Genomic DNA, 18,301 nt, shown 5'->3' with positions numbered 1-18,301 from the left:
GACGATTCTCCCTGGGCCAAGAGGACCTGCAGGTTTCCTAGCGATTCAGAAACCTTGGAAACTTGTTTGCTCAGAGCTAAGAAATGCCAGGCACATCATGGCAATTGTGGTTCTGTTTTATCACTAGCAAAGCTCTTCAAAACAATCTTATGTTTCTGGGTGAGTCCTGTTTGTACTTGTTTTGATTTAGAGGGCATATGTCTCCTTTAATATAACCAGCCCTCCTATTTCCTGTTGTTCCCTGGGAATCTTACTGTGCCTTCCCTTTGGCAAAGCATAGGGCCTATCGTTTAATTAAGGGGGAAGTACTTAGAACGTAATTTGCCGAAACTCAATGCCTAACGGCATGCCCATACCAGACAATTTGTCTGATCTAGTGAATGAGAATGGGAAGTCCATACCAAATCCAGTCTCCTTTCTCAGTTTTCAATCCTTTTCCAGGGTTTTTAGTGATCAATCAGTACCTCATGAAAAGAATGATGCCACTTACCACTAGGAAGGAATGCATGGTTTTTGAATTCCTGGTTTTCATCATGACACGTGAGGATGCTTTTTTTTTTTTGCAATGTTCATATGATTTTTTTAGATTTGAGATTTCTTGGAATATAAATGCTACTCAAGTTAAATGAATGAATAGGAAGTCAACGGCAGCACACAGGCGTTTATTTATGAGGGCAGCAGAACTGTGCAAATCTATCCCCATTTTTCTATTACTCCTATTTTACCATTTCAGTGATTTATTGCTGGACTCAAGCTTGATGAATCCAGAAAATGCCTTGGATGAGATCATAGGATGCTGATGCTCTAAGGACGTAATTCTTCAAGTGTTTTAAAGAAATTAGAATGTGTGAGAAGTATAGCTGTAATCATGTGATCTCAGGAACATGGACCCGAGCTTGAATCTACCTTGTTGCTAATATTTTGAAACACATATTCTTGATATATTTATGGTTTGCTTAGATTTACATACAAGTGTGTCGCTTTTTCAGCTGACATTAAGCCAAGTTACCTAACAACCTGCTGAAATCAATTGCCACCATCCATTTAGGACCATATTGGCATATTCACTAGAGGTTGTGTAATTTATTTCCCTTTCAGGATGTCTCGCACCAACCTCTCTCCTGAATATAAATTAATAACGTCAGTTGTGGGTTCCTGAGAACCCCTTCTGGAGACCTCCAGAGAGTTCAGGTGTTGGAATCAATGCCAGCATGACTAAATCAACATAAACCGTACTACTCCAACTAAACTAGGTGCTCATTTTTTGTTCCCTGTTGAATCTTCTCTGTTGTGACTTGCGATGGTTTAAATAACATTATCACGCTATGATTTAAAGGGCACCTGCCAACCTCACTTTCTTTTGAAATCAGTCCAAACATTTCAAAGGTTCCTTCTTGATTGCCTTTTATAAATGAGGGTACCCCTCCCCAAAAAAGAAATATCATTTGTTTGCCTGCCTCTCGTTCTCGAAGTGTCCCTTATTTTTGACAACTTCCAAAGTTTTGTCAACGTTCATCTTTGAATAAAGCATTGGAAATTCTACAGTTCTGCAAGTGCCTGTAAGGAAACTTCCATAGCCACACACTCTTAATAAAATCCTCGGAGTATCTTATGCAGAGCTAAAGTAAATGTGAGGGGCTGACCTTTGGCCGCTCCATTTTACAAAGCAATATTAATGCCGCCTTTGATCACAAGACATTCGCCCTCCCTTGCATACTGCATTCATCCCCTGCAAGAGATCAGGAGTTATTTCAAACATTAAAAATAAAGAATAATGCTTTTGGTCATATTTTCACCAGCTGAATTGAAGGCATCTTGACAAAGATGCATTTAATCCGCCCGCAATGAAAGCAAAGATGTTGCTGAAATACCTGCAACATCCACAAGAAATGAACAAGAAAATCCCTGTTCAGTTTTCTTATGACACTCAGGCGACGGCAATAACAGTTGGTTCAGGAATCTGGAATTTGCCCGCGAAGGCTTGGTAGAAGCCTTTGATAGTACTGCTGGTGGTTACTGTTCCAATGTTGTGCAAATCCTGTGCTCAGAGGCTCCATACAGACCTGAGAGATTCACCAATGGAAAGTACATGGTTGTGCTGCTTCTGCATATGAAGCTGTCTTGTTCCAAGACAGGTGACCGGTTCGCCTTTCTCGCTATTGTCTGTGCTGCACCTGTAGTAGCTCTCTAAGGTTTCAGTCAGAATTTTCCCCAACCCTATTTGGAACTGCATGGGATCGAACCTTCTACATGCAAAACACATCCGTTGTGCTATCATTGAGAGGTGGGGGAGAAATTAAATTCGGTCCATTTTTAAAGGCAACTATCTTACTCACTTTTTCGTTGTATGTCTTTAGGCATCAGGCAAAATCCTCTCCCAGGCCTTTGCCTTTTCTTTTTCTTTTATAATATTTTTATTTGTTTTACAATAAAAAACAACCAAAACAAACAACACAACAAAACATAATAAACACAAAAACATAACAGTACAAAGAAAAACATGAAAAATTCAAATGCACAATCTTTTTCTTTTATCATTGTAAAGAGGGACTTCCTCGAGTTCCCTCCAACTGCGGTTCATTACTTCTTTATCTTTAGCAATTTCCAATTCAATTATTAATAATTTCATACAATTTCAATCTCTCATTCTTCTATCTGTCTCTCCTTTTTCCTCAATCCACAGTTTCTAAATACTTCTAAATCTAATCTTAATATACAATTTTACCATGTTTTTTCAAATATATTTTAAATTCTTTCCATTCTTCTTCTATCGCTTCTTCTCCCCGGTCGCGGATTCTCCCAGTCATTTCAGCCAGTTCCATATATTCCAGCATCTTCATTTGCCAGTCATCCACTGTTGGTAATTCCTGAGTCTTCCGGTTCTTAGCTAATAATACTCTTGCTGCCGTTGTAGCATACATAAAGAAATTTACATTTTTCTTAGGGATCTCTCTCTCCCACTATACCCAGTAGAAAGGATTCTGGTTTCTTTGGAAATGTGTTTTTCAACACTCTCTTTAATTCATTATAAATCTTCTCCCAGAAATCCCTTTTGCCTTTTCAACTGGGGTGGCGGGTGGGGTACTGTTTTTGTTTTCTTGTGTATTTTTGTGTCTTGATCTTGTAAACTGCTCTGTGACCCTCAGATGCAGAGCTGTATACCGTAGAAATTTAAAAAGCAAAACACTGTCATCCTTCCAAATGCACACTGCTCTGAATTTTTCAATATAGTTATCTAGCCAAGCAACATGTACAAAAGTGCATAAACTGTGGTAAAGAATCCCTAGAAATGCATATATTCATGAAAATGACATACAAAAAATGTATTATTTTAGGGAGAAATTGCTTTGCAAAATTGGTATATTAGGCAAAGTTGCAAACCACCATGTGTATTTTAGTACAAACTGACGCCGATAACCTGACGAATTTTCATAACTTTTCTTTTTTTAATTGCAAACTGATGTGGAAATGTGGAGAACTGATCTTAAGATTCTGAAAGCAAGAAGCTGAATGAAACTACGACTGAGAGATTTGTGCATCCCCAGAAGAAGACATAGTTGCAGAGTTGGGATTATTTATGTTTGGTTTTTTTTGGTTATGTTTCAGAGCCAGCTAAGTCTGACAGCAGGAATCAGGAAAGAACAGCTTCCCTTGCAACATTCCTCTTAACTGAGAGTTCTTAATATTGTATTGTCCAATGTATTTTATATGTGATATTACAAAATAATGGCTGGGTGTTAACAAATTGTATCTGCACATCTTAATACAGGATTGTGGCACGCTCATTCATCCTGAAGAACCCTGTGGCTTGCAACCTCTCTCTGCTGACTACCTCTCAGCCATTTCAGAGGCGCAGTTGAAAACATGTGAAACGGGAGACACAAAAGGTTTGTTCCTGATATATTTCATACAGGTTCAGAAAGGCATCCTGTTCCCACTAGAATGCAGGCTATTTTGCTTCAGGGAGCCACGTTACGTGAAAAAGATCAAGAATAAGCCATGAACTTTGAATGCTGATGACACACCTAGGTTAGGTCGGAACTCCGTGTGCTTCTTGAGAAATGAATGCCTGCTGGATATATAACAATATTTTAATATTGCTAAAAGGATAGTGCACAATTCCTTACTGCTCCTTACTGTACCCATTATTATCAAGAAATAAGCTCCCTTGACCACAATGGGTTTTAGCTCCTGAGTAAACATTAGGGTGATGACTTTTTTACAAACCCATTTCCCTGTATCATAATTTGATGAGCTTTCATTAAAGATTAGATAAAATCTTACTTTCAAAGAGATTTGATATAAAAAAAATCGCACACAAAATGATTTAAAAATTTTATTTATCAGTTTTTTGACCATTTTTGTAGTCACTGTAAGCAGATATAAAATTGAACCCAAGCTTTAGAGGCACATATATACAACATTATATAGGGTCATCAAACACACAAGGAAGCTTTTTTTTTAGCTGCAGTAACAGTATAGACGCTGCTAGAGGACGATGTTTTGCTACCTCTCCTGTAGGGTCTTTTCCCAGCATGCCCGGCAGGGTCTGCTGGCTGAGTTTTGAGGTCCCAAAAAGGGGCTTTTACCTTGCCCAGGTGTGACATTTGTATAGCCTATGTTGCTAAGAACACTCCCCATTGTGGAATGTGGCGTTGTATCCAAATTTGATACGAAAAATATATAGAATTGTTAATACTGTACAATTTTATGAAATGGTAAAACGGCATACAAAAAAATTGAAAACGGTTTGTGCGTAACCTTTTTAAATATTTCAATGGAATATACCTCATTTTAGTCATTAATAGGCAGAAGTTCATCCATTTGTGCTACAGGAAATAATTTTTGAGGGGAAAAAATGAAAAAGTCATCACCCTAGTCAACATCCATAGGATACTGATGGAAATGAGCTGGTGAAAAAGACTTTAAAAATAGTATTAAAGGAGAGAAGACTCTCTCCTTTCATGGTGGCAGGTTAAGATGGGCAAAGCTTTATACAGAATGAGGGAGGCTTTTCTTTGGATACTACAGTGGCAAAACCCTAATCTTCTAAGGAGCCAGGAGAGGCAAGGGTTAACAGCAGGAACACCTATATAGTGTTGTATAAATTAATTATAAAAAAATTATAACTTTGCAATGTTTAGAGAAGGGATGGAAAATCCGTGATTGAGCTCAAGCCTCGCATGGGCAAATTCTCGGTATCTCTAGTTGAAAGGATCAGGTAGCGGGTGATATGAAAAACCTAGGCCTGTTTCCCAAACTTGGGTCTCCAGCTGTTTTTGGACCACAACTCCCATCATCCCTAGATAGCAGGACCAGTGGTCAGGGATGATGGGAAATCTTGGTCTAAATGGACAAATGATCTGGCCTGGTATAAAGTAGGTTCAAATTCCCACCGGGTGACTCCTGGGCCAGTCACCATCTTTGAGCCTAACCTAACCCTCAGGGCTGTTGTGGGGAGAAAATGGGTTGGGGGATAATCTACACAGCCTTGAGCTCCTTGGGAGAAAAGTAGATACAGAAATAAGATTCTTGCGTTATTCTGCCAAGCTTAAAGGTTGTCACATTGAGGTCTTGTCTGGAAGAAATCAGGTCCTAGTCACAGACGCTTCCTCTTAGTAACAGCAAATACAAGTGTGTTTAACTAAAGCCCAGATGAAAAGCAAAATGTGGTTATGTTCTGTTTTTAGGACAATGGATTGTGCCCTGCCTGAGTTGTTCCGACAACAGAACCTGTGATTGGAGGCAGATAACATGGCAGCCACACAACTGTCAATATCCCAATGTGAACAAACCAGAGCTCCAACAATGTGTAAAAAACAAAAAGGTAGGTTGTAAATTTGGAACAGGAAAGCTGAAAAGGGATTCCATTTATCTCAGCACCGAATACATTGTCCTGACATTCTTCGGCTAATGTTTGCACATGAATATACGCTGTTATTAATATATTAAAATACCCTTGATATTACTTCAGAATTATCTCCCTGTAACCGTTGCGCTTCCATTTCTAATTGGCCTTGACTGGACAGTATTCAGGCATTGAATGAAATAGGTCCCAGTCACACACTAAGATCTGACATGTTTCAGACGAAGACTAAAACTACAGTGGTACCTTGGTTCTCAAACTTAATCCGTTCCGGAAGTTCGTTCCAAAACCAAAGCGTTCCAAAAAAAGGCACGCTTTCCCAAAGAAAGTAAGGCAAAATGGATTAATCCATCCCAGACTTTTTAAAAACAACCCCTAAAACAGCAATTTAACATGAATTCTACTATCTAACGAAACCATTGATCCATAAAATGAAAGCAATAAACAATGTACTGCAGCCACACAATCAAGCAATCAATAGCTGAACTGGGTTCCACACAGTCAGGGGAAAAAAGCTGCAAAAATGAAAATGCAAAATAAATAGCAAAAACTGACAGACCTCAGCGTAACACTCAAAACGGAAGAGTGGCACTCAAATCGGAAGCGTAACACTCAAAAAGGAGCACATTCAGCTTCTGAAAAAAGTTCATAAACACTTACTTCTGGGTTTGCAGTATTCGGGTTCCAGGTTGTTTGAGTACCAAGGTGTTTGAGAACCAAGGTACCACTGTAGTATGGTCGCAGAATAGACACACTTTGCATGCACTCTGTTTCTTTTGCTGGGTATCTAATGCATGGCATTGCTTCTGCCTAATAATCTTAACAAATCTTCTTTCACATTCTTGTGCAGGTCTCAAGTGGACCTCACTAGACTGACTTTTCTTGTAGTGAACATTCTAAGATGGTTGCATGGAAATGCAATTCTTAATAGGCATGGCTTGACTGTCTAACATTTGACACAGATCTGTGGCTCAGGTACAATGCAAGTAAGTAAAAAAGAAATATGTACAGATTTTGCTATATGTTATCCAAATTTAGGAACGTTTATTAGAATTAAGCACACATAAAGATAAACCCAGCTGTAGGAAAAGGAGCTTTTCTTAAGGAGAGCTAGTTGTGGAGCCTCTCGCAGGACCCTGCAGGATCACTTGCTGAGGAGAGGGGTCACTAGAGTAGGGGGAAAGTGATTCCTAAAGGAATCCCACTTACAGAGCACCCTATAGGTCCTCAGCCCTATTCAAACTTCCAGGCTTGCAAGTGGATTCCAGGACTGCAAACATATATTTTTTTCTGGAAGCAAATATAACACGGAAATTAGCACTAAACTTGCATGTTATTCCGCTAGATTTCTAGAAGTGACTTTTACGTCACATGAAAGCTGAAACATAACACACAAATTAACACACAAATTTATGCCGTCCAATGAATGCTTGATCCAATGGGAGCCATTAAATGTATCCAGGGACTCAGCTATACAGCTGCAAATAACACATTATAAATGCATTGTAAAGTGTGATATACAAATGTGACAGTAGATGGTGAGAGTGAGCTATGCCAAATTAAACATATTTTTCAAAACTTTTTTAAAAAGCATTTTCACAGCGTTTTTTTATATTTGCGTAGATTCTATCCAGGAGTGGAGTTTCAGTCTCTCTCTAATAGGTGCTATTGCCTTCATCTGAACCACTCCCCCCCCCCCCATTTCCATGCATGTGACCTTGTGCTTGAATTATTTCTGTCAGTACTAACTCAAGATCACCTGTGGGGAAATGAAAGACGCGGATTGGCAGATACATGAACAGGGGAAATATATAAATTCCCCAAAGCATATTTTTTTTTTTAAAAAAGAGGGTCTATTTAGATTAATGGTGTGTTAGCAAAGTTAATCAGTCATATGTGGAGACTGAAGGGAATTCCGGGTTGAGAAATTCTTTACTCACTTCCTTTCATATTATATGCAGCAATTTGTCTTTGAAGCCCTTATTAACGCAAACTATGTGAAGGCTATATTACATTTGTTAGGTTGTTCCGTTTGGGAAATGAAATCAGCTTAACAGTGTTGGGGGTGGTGGAATGTGAAAACCAAATAAAAATGGTTTAATTAGTTTTACATCTGTGTCACAAAACCTCATATACGTTTATGGTTAATTAACTTTTACCGTAATAGTTCAGTGATGTGCTGAAGTGTAAAACTTTAATTATTGTACACGTCAACTTTTCAGAAAAAGTTGAAGTGAGGAGCAGGCCATGAATAATAAGTAGTTGTTCAGATAACTAGGTATACCTAATTGCACAATTACATTCTAAGTGAAAGGTGATGAAGCATACATACTATTTATATATAAATTTTTTAAAATATTTTATTTTTATTTTTTAATATTTATAGTAAGAAAGCAATTCACATTTTACTGCTGCAGTAAAATGCCCTCAGCAATGTATTATTAAGAACACGAAATATTAAAAAGACAATATTTACTAATGGTCTTATAATACACCTGTTTAAACGGGAACTTGTATACTTTTTCCTAAATGAACATTTTGGAGTTAAAGGTGGAACCTAAACCCCATTTACCTGGGGGTAAGCTTGAACTCAGTAGACCTACTTCTGAGTAGATGTGGTTAGATTCTGCTGTAAGTCTCTTAACTGTGCCTGATTTATGAAACCTGTCTAAGCAAATTAATCCCATGATTTAATCCCATTTTATAGACATAATGAGATATTTCCATGCTTGGTCTTTGCAGCAAAAAACACAGACTCCCTTCTACACTAGGCAATTATCAAATAGTTTGAATTTTAGCTTGTGATCATTTTCCAACATAGCTGTCCAGCGCTATAATGCTGGGCAATATCTTGACCAAGACAATAATGATTGCACATTCTTTAATTGAAATTGAATGGTAATTAGTTGCCATTCTTTCCCACTTACCGTACTTTGTGTTAAGGGCAAAGCACAGTTGCAGATCACAAAACTTGTGAAGAGTCCTAGCTCAGTTGGGCAGGGGGGGGGGAATGACTCAGCAACAGAGAATCTGCTGTGCTTGCAGAAAATCAGAGGTTCAATCTCTGTGTAGGACTGGGAAAAACTCCTGCCTGAAGGCTTGGCAGGCCGATCCCAGACTATGTAGACTTGGGTAACTCAGCTATACAGCTGCAAATAAAACGTTATAAGTGTGCTTTAAGTGCAATATACAACACGACACTAGATGGCGATGGTGAGCCTTATGGAAAATTAAATGTATTTTTTAAAATGCATTTTTTTAAATAAAAGAAAGCATTTTCAGAATGGTTTTTATATATGTGTAGACTACACCTTGGTATAAGTCCGTTTCCTGTCTTTCTACATAACATGGATGCTTCTAGCGACTTGTTAGCCTTGCCAGAATTAGAAGTGGAACACAAATACCTGCAGCAGGCAGGTTGATGTCATTTATATGTGGTGTATTCCCCCCCCCAAGTAATTGAAAGTGGCTGGTCCCATGTTGCCCACTTCTAACGGGGTACTGTTTCCTGTTGTTGGCTTCATACGGATGTTAGCATTGGTTTTAAGGTGTGATTGCATTTTATCGTTTTAATGATTTTCTACGTGCAAACGGCCCAGAGGTTGTTTATGACAACCGGTGGTGTAGAAATTCATTGACTATTAGAAAACAAATAAATAGCCTCTCACCTGAGCAAAAGCGCTTCGATTCAGGCTGCTTTCGTTCCGCAGATGCCTGGAAACTTGAGAACGTGAAATGCTGCAATATGCTTTTTGCCCTTAAAGGTTCTTTTCATTGGCGATTCCACCAACAGAGGGATGATGTATTACTTAATAGAGAGAGTGAACGAGACCCTCCAAGAATGGCAAAAGGCTCATGACATGAAGTTCTATCATAACGTGAACAACGGGGACACTTTTATCAGCTACTCCTATTACCCCCAGTTTTGGATTGACGTAAAGCAAAGACCAGCCTTCACAGAAGCTCTCGAGCAGCTGCTACTCAGGTATGATAGAGGCGTCTGTTTCCCAAGGTATCGTTCCATTTTGGACAGCGATTCACTTGATTTCCTTGCACCCAGTGTCTCTATGCCAGCATTCTAGCCCATGGGAAGGCAAACTAAGGCCCGGGGGCCGGATCCGGCCCAATCGCCTTCTCAATCCAGCCTGCCAAACGGTCCGGGAATCAGCGTGTTTTTACATGAGTAGGATGTGTCCTTTTATTTAAAATGCATCTCTGGATGATTTGTGGGGCATAGGAATTTGTTCGTTAATTTTTTTTTCAAAATATAGTCCGGCCCCCCACAAGATCTGAGGGGCAGTGGACCGGCCCCCTGCTGAAAAAGTTTGCTGACTCCTGCTCTAGCCACCAGAGGGAAGGAATTTGTGAGAGGTTCTGAGTCTCTTGGAGACGTTTTATGCAATTCTTGTATTGAGGAGAAGGAATTACTACTTGGGGTGCCAACTATAGGGGGCGGAAGGGGCTTTGGCCCCCTCAATATTTGTGGGCAGGGAGCTGAGCCCCACCCCCACCCAATTTTGAGGGGGCTGCCATCCCCTGTTGCCAGGCGAGCACGGGCAAGCATTGGCATACATCTGTGGGATGTTCGGAGGGTGAAGATCACCCTCCATGCGCCCCGTCTCCCACTGCCAACACTAGGGGAACTGGCGGGACACATCACATGATGTTGGAGCCACTAAATTGGGGGGGGGGGCAAGTCGGCAGCCCTGATTACTATAATGCAGAGCTTCAGTAACTGCCTCTAGGTCTACATTATTATTATTTATTGAATTTATATTCCGCCCTTTACCCGTGGGTCTCAGGGCAGTTTACAGAAAAAATCACAACATATATAATCAGAATAAAAACAACAACCCAATAACACCGTCCCCCCCAGAAAAGAGCCCCATTTTTTAAAAAATGGCATAGAATGTAAATCAAATCAGCCAAATGCCTGGTTAAAGCGTTTTTGCCTGGCGCCTAAAGGTGTATAATGTAGGCGCCTGGCAAACTTCCCTAGGGAGAGCATTCCACAGATGGGGAGCCACTGCAGAAAAGGCCCTGTTCTCATGTTGCCACCCTCTGGATCTCTCGAGGAGGAGGCACATGAAGGAGGGCCTCAGAAGATGATCTCAGGGTCCGGGCAGGTTCATGTGGAAATAGGCGGTCCTTGAGGTACTGCGGTGCTGAGCCGTACATCACACTCTGCCTCTTAGTGATGCATTATCTGACACAGATTTCTTCTTCTTCTTCATGCCCCCTATTTGTCAGTAGTATTCCATGGGTATTTGTGCACACTGAGTAAAAGAGAAGATTGTGAAGAGGTCACCCTGCAACCTCCTTCGAATTCCAGTGCAATGCTGACATTCTTGGCACAATGCTGAAATGCTCTTCCCTGGCAAAATATATTTTTATATATGCTGCCCTTGCCAAATATATACCTAGATTTGTGCAAAATGAAAATGAGAAAAAGTATAAATACTTGATATGTCTCTAATTTCTTTAAGCTTATGTAACTTAAAATGAGATCAGCCGTTTGTGGCCAGAAATGGCCAGTATGGTTGGTTGAAGTGAATGCTTGCCATCTGTTCTGATTCTGCGGCAGGGTATATTTTGCAATTTTGGCTTTCTTCTTTATTTCAGATCACAGCCACTAGAGAACACAGACCAGACTATATTAGTTGTTGGTGGTGTCCAATGGCTCAATTTCAACCACTTACATATTATTCAGAAAGTACTGAAACAGTAAGTGTCCATGCTACAGTCTTTCATTGCTGTCCTTGCACCAAACTGTAAAATAACTTCAATTCGCATGATGACTTCTCCGTGCCTAGGAGGTTTTCCAGCAGTCATCTTCACAGAGCCCATTCTTCCAGAGGATTTCAATACCCTTTCTAGTGCTCTATGCAGTGGTATAGCATGGGGGGGTGGCCACAGGAGCAGTTGCCCTGGGCGCAAAATTATTAGGGGTGCAAAATTTCAACACCCCATGCTGCCTCAATACAACTGTGTGCTTCAGTTGAAAATGGGTTTCTACATGTGAACCGGGAAGTGACCTCTTCAAGGGTTGCCATATTTCAAACAGTGAAAATCTGGTGAGAAAAGTTGTTAAAGCTTTTTTTTGCCCAAAGTTGTTGCAGGCTGCAGTATTCTGGGAAAATCAGGACATATGCCAACCCTACCTCTCCAGACAACAGAACAGCTCTTCTTTTATTAGCTCTATGGCTGCGATCTGCTGGTTGATGGGGATGATGTTAGATAGTGGAATGTGCATACGTTACCCCCTTCATGTGGCCCCGGGCATTGGCAACCCATGCTATGCCACTGGCTCCATCTCTGTCCTCTTGCAAGCTTCATTTTTAGCCTGAGAATGGCATGCATTTCTTTTGTATTAAGGCGTGTTTTCATTTGCCAGTGTTTTGTTACTGTTCTAAACCATTTTGAGCTCACGTTGGTTGCTGGGAAGGTGTCACACAAATACCAGACAGATGCCAATAAAAAAACACCCTACTCACCCAAATGAGCTACAATTCACTGACAAAACGTGACCCGGAATGTATCGTGGTGATACCCAAGGGTTTGCGAACACTGTGCTACACTTTTGATAGCTCATATCCTCAGTATCAAACTGGCTGCTCCCAGAAAAAAAAACCAACATCATTTCATCTGATTCTGCATTTTATGGAACATTATACGAGAAGGAGACAAAAGTAAGAGGTGTTTATGGTACGTCAGTGTCACGGGATTGTTGCGGCTACTCTAGAGTAACGACGCTCCGCATGCTTGTCTTTCAGCAGTTTTTATTTAGTGCGGCCTATTTACAGTGAGCTGGGTATGTACAACATGTCTGCTTAGTCTGACGCAGAATCCGGCACTGGACAGCCCCTGGACCTCCTCCAGCATAAGAGCCTAGGGACAGCAAATCTCTTTCCCCTCCTTCTCCTGCATAATTCCGGAACCGGAGGAAAGGGTCTGCGCTCCATGTTTTCCTTCTCCCCCCTTTCCCCCTCTGTCTCTTCCTCCCTCCTGTGTCGCAGGGGCTATCCCGTGCTGAGAGAGCCCTGGCTCTCTCTCTCTCTACTTCCTGACTGGACTCCTGAGCGTTCTCGCTGTTATCGCTGCTTGGGGAGGAGCTGCTTCTGATGAGGGGAAGAGGGTCTCTATATTCTCTTACCCTTACAGTCAGTTTTATATATCTGTAAATAAAATGTGTGTGTTTTATTTCACTTGATCCACAGAGCGAATCTGTCAAATATCCTGGTAGTGATAAAATCCCTGGGAATGGGCTTTCACCTGCCAGTGGATGGAGTGCATTCCTTGTCACCTGTAAGTTACATTTTTTTCTCCATTAGGATGGTTTTGCAATTTTGTTTTGTTTGACACCTTGCTCCTCAGAAGTATGGTGGGGCATGTTCCTGTTGAACACAGCTTCTATGCCCGTACAACATTGTATTTTGTATTGTATATTGTATTTTGCGAGATTATGTGATGTGCCTCATCCTAAACATGTAGAATCGTAGAACTGTAGAGTTGCAAGGGACCACAAGGGTCATCTAGTCCAACCCCCTGCAACGTAGGAATCTTTTTTCCCCAAATTATTTTTATTCATTTTCCAATATTCACAAAAATAAAGTCACAAAAAACAAACAAACAAAAAACATGAAAAAGAAAAACACAACAGTTCTTACATTTTTTACTTAACATTGTTGACTTCCTCAATTCCCCACCCCCACTAGGACCATTTTAAAATCTCAATTAAGCAATGTTCATTTTGTATTAGTTACAGGTAGGTAGCTGTGTTGGTCTGACGCAGTCAAAACAAAATAATTTTTTTTTCCAGTAGCACCTTAGAGACCAACTAAGTTTGTCATAGGTAAGAGCTTTCATGTGCATGCACACTTGTGCATGCACACGAAACCTCATACCTATGACAAACTTAGTTGGTCTCTAAGGTGCTACTGGAAGGATTTTTTATTTATTTTGTATGCAACGTAGGAATCTTTTTGCCCAATGTGGGGCTTAACCCACAACCCTGAGATTAAGAGTTTCCTGCTCTACTTACTGAGCTAGATGGTGCTGCATGTTTTGGTATAAAGGTTACTAATACAGTGGTACCTTGGTTGTCGGATGGCTTGGCTCTCGAACAAATCGGCTCCTGAACACCGCAAACCCGGAAGTAAGTGTTCCATTTTGTTAACGTTTTTCGGAAGCTGAACGTCCAACGTGGCTTCCGCGGCTTCTGCTTGAGTACAGGAAGCTCCTGCAGCCAATTGGAAGCCGCGCCTTGGTTTTCGAATGGTTTCAGGAGTTGAAAGGACTCCCAGAACGGATTAAGTTTGACAACCAAGGTACCACTGTACCTTAATTTTAATGAGGCTCCCTAAATTGGCTTTAAATCCAAATACTTGGCCAGAAGGGGTTAGTGTTTGGCCTGGTTTGGAAGCCCTTGCCCTTAAATCCTAGTGAGCAACCTCTCTGTGATTACTCACTGATTAAACAAATGTACTTTGCACCTGCCTAGAGGCCTATTCATCTTTTCTTACATCAAGTGATCCAGTGTTGAGCCTTGGCATTGAAAGCAGGTGCTAGGGAAAGTTCGTATCCACAGTTTAAGCCCCTTCATCCATTCTGTCAACCACCAAAATAAAAACATGTTTATACAGTACCATACAATTATTATCATCTATGAATTTCAGGCTATGTACCATCCATGCATTTGTTACTGTAGAACAGCTTTACATACCAAATTTATTAAATCTATTCTCCCAGGCCTTTGGCTCATTAAACAGACTGTGGCCTTTTAAATTGTCAGGGGTGGTTTTTGTTACTATGGTATGTATTTTTGTGTTTTTATGTTGTAAATCACCCTGTGATCATCAGATGAAGAAATCAATCAAACAATCAAATAAATAAAATAATAAAAATAAAAATCAATCAAATAAATAACACAATAAAGTAATAATAAATTTATATGTTTGGAAAATTGTTTAAATGGGGCCGACATGCAATGTAGTGGGGTAGAATTCTGTTTCTAATCCGAAACTACCACACAGGAGCACAGCACTTTTTGCACCTTCTCATTTGTGCACATCTGGTTCAGGTTTGGGGTTCAGTTATTTTAAAAGGTGTGACATTTAAGGGACACAATATTTCCCCCTCTGTTCCTCCCTCTCTTTTGAAGAAATACATGTTTGAGCTTAACTATTTGCTGGGGGAAACATTGATCAAAGAACTCAAGAATTAAGGTTATCTTTTCTCCGGCCCAACACCTGTACATAATATCCATATGCTTACTATCACAGTGATAACATGTCTTAATTTAACCAAAATCTGGATAAATGAGGTAATATGAGATGACTTGATTTCACTTGCAGGCCGAAGTGCGAGATCTGTGGAAGGAAAATCAAGCTATTTTGAACACTGCAAAGCAATATGGCTACGAAGTGGTCGATACTTTTATTATTACCATGGGGCGATACAAGGAGTTTTTGCAAGGGAAGTGCGGGTGCCATTTTCATGAGGTAATCGCTTGTCGTTTAATCCTCAGCGCGAGCCAAGGGCACCCATGCCAAAACAAGATTGGGGAGCAATAACAAGTGGGGTGTGTGTGTGTGTGCTAAACACGACCACAACATCATGGAGAATAGAGCATCTCTAGTTTGCCGTGGCCTTCGGACATTCCAACAGCTGTCCGAACTAACTCTAAGCTGCTTTTGTGGATCCCACTAGCAAGCTGGGAGCATGCTGCGCCCCAACTGGGGCAGATGTTTTCCAGCACCCGTTCAAGAGCCACATGGTTCCCCCCTGTCCCCTGCTGGGACGGTGGTGCCAAGGGGCCTTGAGCCAGGTCTTTCGGTGAACAATTAAAGGGCTATATTTTGTCATGCTTTGGTGCAAAGATTTGCAATGCAAGCGCACCGAGGCAACCCACACTAGGGCTTCGGGCATTATGCTGCATCCCTGAATGCACTTACTAGTAAGCCCTGTTGACTTTCATAGGAGTAGGCATGCATAGAAATGCAGAATGAGGGACCAGGGATGGAGGGTTTGTGCTTCTTGTGCTCATTGAACTGAGAAGGCGCATTGAGAGATTCTGTCAGCACCGGGCCGATCTGTATCTCGATCTGCAGATTTCTACAGCAGATCTCTCTATCCGCATGCATTTGCACTTCTTTCCCTCGGCAGGTGCTAATCGCAAGGAGATTTGTGATTTCCCCAAAGATACCATTTAAAGTGCATTAAGCAATCTCTCTGCGTACTTTACAGCCCTTTGCTTGCAATCAGAAATAGCCGGTGGGCAGTTCACCCTTGTAATTTTATCTGGTCTTTTATGGTCCTGCTAAATATTAAGCCAGGTAAAATGCCGTTCCAACTGTTTTAATCAGGGAGAAAAAAAATAATGCTTTCAAGAGCAGATATGACACACTTCAGGGTTACATCTCCGTATTGGATTTGGTTCATACTTGTGTGCAGTATAACGTGCTTCATAATGAAGACCTTAATTGTGCTAGATGGCACCAAATTGGTCATGGAACCTGACCTCTCGGGGGTGGGGGTTAGTTTATTGTGGCAAACTGTGCTCTTGGCCTTCAAACCGTGTCTGGAGAATAGAACATTCCCTCAAGAAGACAGAAGTTGGCCATCTCTTAAACTGCCATTTAGCCCATCTAAAAGACATGGAAAGTACCTTCAACATTTAAGGCTGATCCCCTGATATTTTTGAGGAATGCCTTTCCATTTGCGCAAGTTAGAATACCCACTGCCAGCTGATCACCTCTATCCTCTAAAGCCCCATGTTGCCATCCCCAAAAGCTGCTCTTGAGAGTTTGGGGGCCCTGTGGAACAGTATGGGATAAAGCACAGGCTTGCCATATTTCAAAAAGTGAAAATCCAGACACAAAAGTTTCCGCTTTTTCACGCAAAGTGTTGAAATTCGCCAAAATCTACACTTCCGACATGGGCTGCCGAACATCTGGATTTTACTGGACCTTTCAGCGATTTCCGCCTGGACACTGTTTACGAGGGCTATGTCTGGGAAATTCTGGTAGGGTTGCCAGACTCAATAGTGGACAGGACTTCTGTGCCTTTAATTGCCCTGCTCTCTTTTGAGTCTGGAAACCTTAAAGAGAAACCAGCAGACCCTTTGTTTAATTTCCAAGCAAAGGGTGTGCTTGTTATACTGGGTCAGATGCCACATGCTGGTTTCTCTTTAAGGTTTCCAGGCTCAAAAGAGAGCAGGGCAATTAAAGGCACAGAAGTCCTGTCCACTATTGAGTCTGGCAACCCTAAATTCTGGAAGTATGTAGATTGGACCCTGATTTGTGCTAGTGGAAGCCCTTTTTTGCTGAGGCAAGAGTCTCCATTGGATACAAACCTCAGAGTTAACATATCATGGAAACACTCTGCTTCTTAGAGGAGCCTCAATGGGATAGCACTTCAAAGCACATCAACATATTGTTTTGTCTGGAGCTGATGCCCTGAAATGAAAGCAGCTGCATCAGCTGGTTTGGTTTCAGGTGTTTGACTTCAACCAGAATGATTCCCTACTGTGAAAAAGCAGGACGGTGCACTCGGAGATTATCAGTCATGGAGCATTTCAAAATGAAACAGTTGAAGAATGAGAGGAGGGAGGCAGGTCAATCTGCAGTCACGTCAAAATGCTCAAGTTTCTCAGAAGTGAAAAGCGATAGCGGCGGCAGGTCTCTGAGCCCTGAAGCTCAGCAGTGCCACTTGACAACACGGGCGGTGACGTTCCGTGCTTCAAAATTACCGCGAACCGTTTTGTAGCATCTCAATTTCCACTTAACCGCTAAACAAAGAGTTCGGTATGCAGTTGCAGAAAAGGGCTTCGGAAATAACCTGACCATTCCCCTACGTATAGTTCAAAGGACTACTCCCTTGTTTCAATGGCAAGGAGGAAATAAGAAATATGGATAAGGAAATAATAAGTGGTGAGTGGGAAATATGAGGAAAATATTTTTAAAAGAGCGGAATAATGTTAAACATACAAGCAGGGATTGATTTATGAACACCAGCAAAAAAAGAGTAAAAAGAGATATATAAGAAAAAGGGAGGGGGTATAAACCAAGGCTGGGCCCCTGATTCAAAATATTGAGGGGCCTGGAGCCCCTAGTGCCCCCAATACCCGGTGCATTTGAGGAAGTGACATTTAGTCCTGGAAGTGAATAGCGCCTGAACTAAGTTCTGCACACTTCTGGTCACTCCTCAGCATACCTGCTATAGTTATGACAAAGTTGCACTTACTATTGACTTTAAGTAAAAACAGAGTGCCACACTTTTCCGTGTATAAGACTAGGTTTTTTTCTTTAAAAATTATGCTAAAAAGTTTGGGTCATATTATACATGGATACATAGGGTGGACGTTTGATTGGGTGTTGCCACGGCTGTCAGCGGCTATTGGGCGTGTTATTGGTTGCTCCATCAAGGGCTGGTGTT

General features: G+C 41.1%; 1 protein-coding gene across 5 annotated transcripts in view; it reads left to right on the top strand.

Moving 5' to 3' along the window:
• CPED1 (cadherin like and PC-esterase domain containing 1) overlaps window positions 1–18,301 on the top strand; it is a 128,860-nt gene that overhangs the window by 103,464 nt on the left and 7,095 nt on the right. For 3 of the 5 annotated variants that reach the window (XM_035127144.2, XM_035127142.2, XM_035127143.2), the window contains exons 18-23: window positions 3,770–3,887; window positions 5,691–5,827; window positions 9,631–9,851; window positions 11,489–11,590; window positions 13,084–13,171; window positions 15,220–15,366. In XM_035127144.2, coding sequence (XP_034983035.2) covers window positions 3,770–3,887; window positions 5,691–5,827; window positions 9,631–9,851; window positions 11,489–11,590; window positions 13,084–13,171; window positions 15,220–15,366 — 813 coding nt within the window. Of the gene's footprint in view, window positions 1–3,769; window positions 3,888–5,690; window positions 5,828–6,716; window positions 6,852–9,630; window positions 9,852–11,488; window positions 11,595–13,083; window positions 13,172–15,219; window positions 15,367–18,301 lie in introns of those variants that run through there. The other 2 variants (XM_060279575.1, XM_060279576.1) reach the window with 2 other exon arrangements.

This window comes from Zootoca vivipara, chromosome 10 (genome assembly GCF_963506605.1).
Source record: "Zootoca vivipara chromosome 10, rZooViv1.1, whole genome shotgun sequence".
NCBI classification, from domain to species: Eukaryota; Metazoa; Chordata; class Lepidosauria; order Squamata; family Lacertidae; genus Zootoca; species Zootoca vivipara.
Note: the sequence above shows the minus strand (reverse complement) of the source record. Positions and strands in the feature narration are given on the sequence as shown.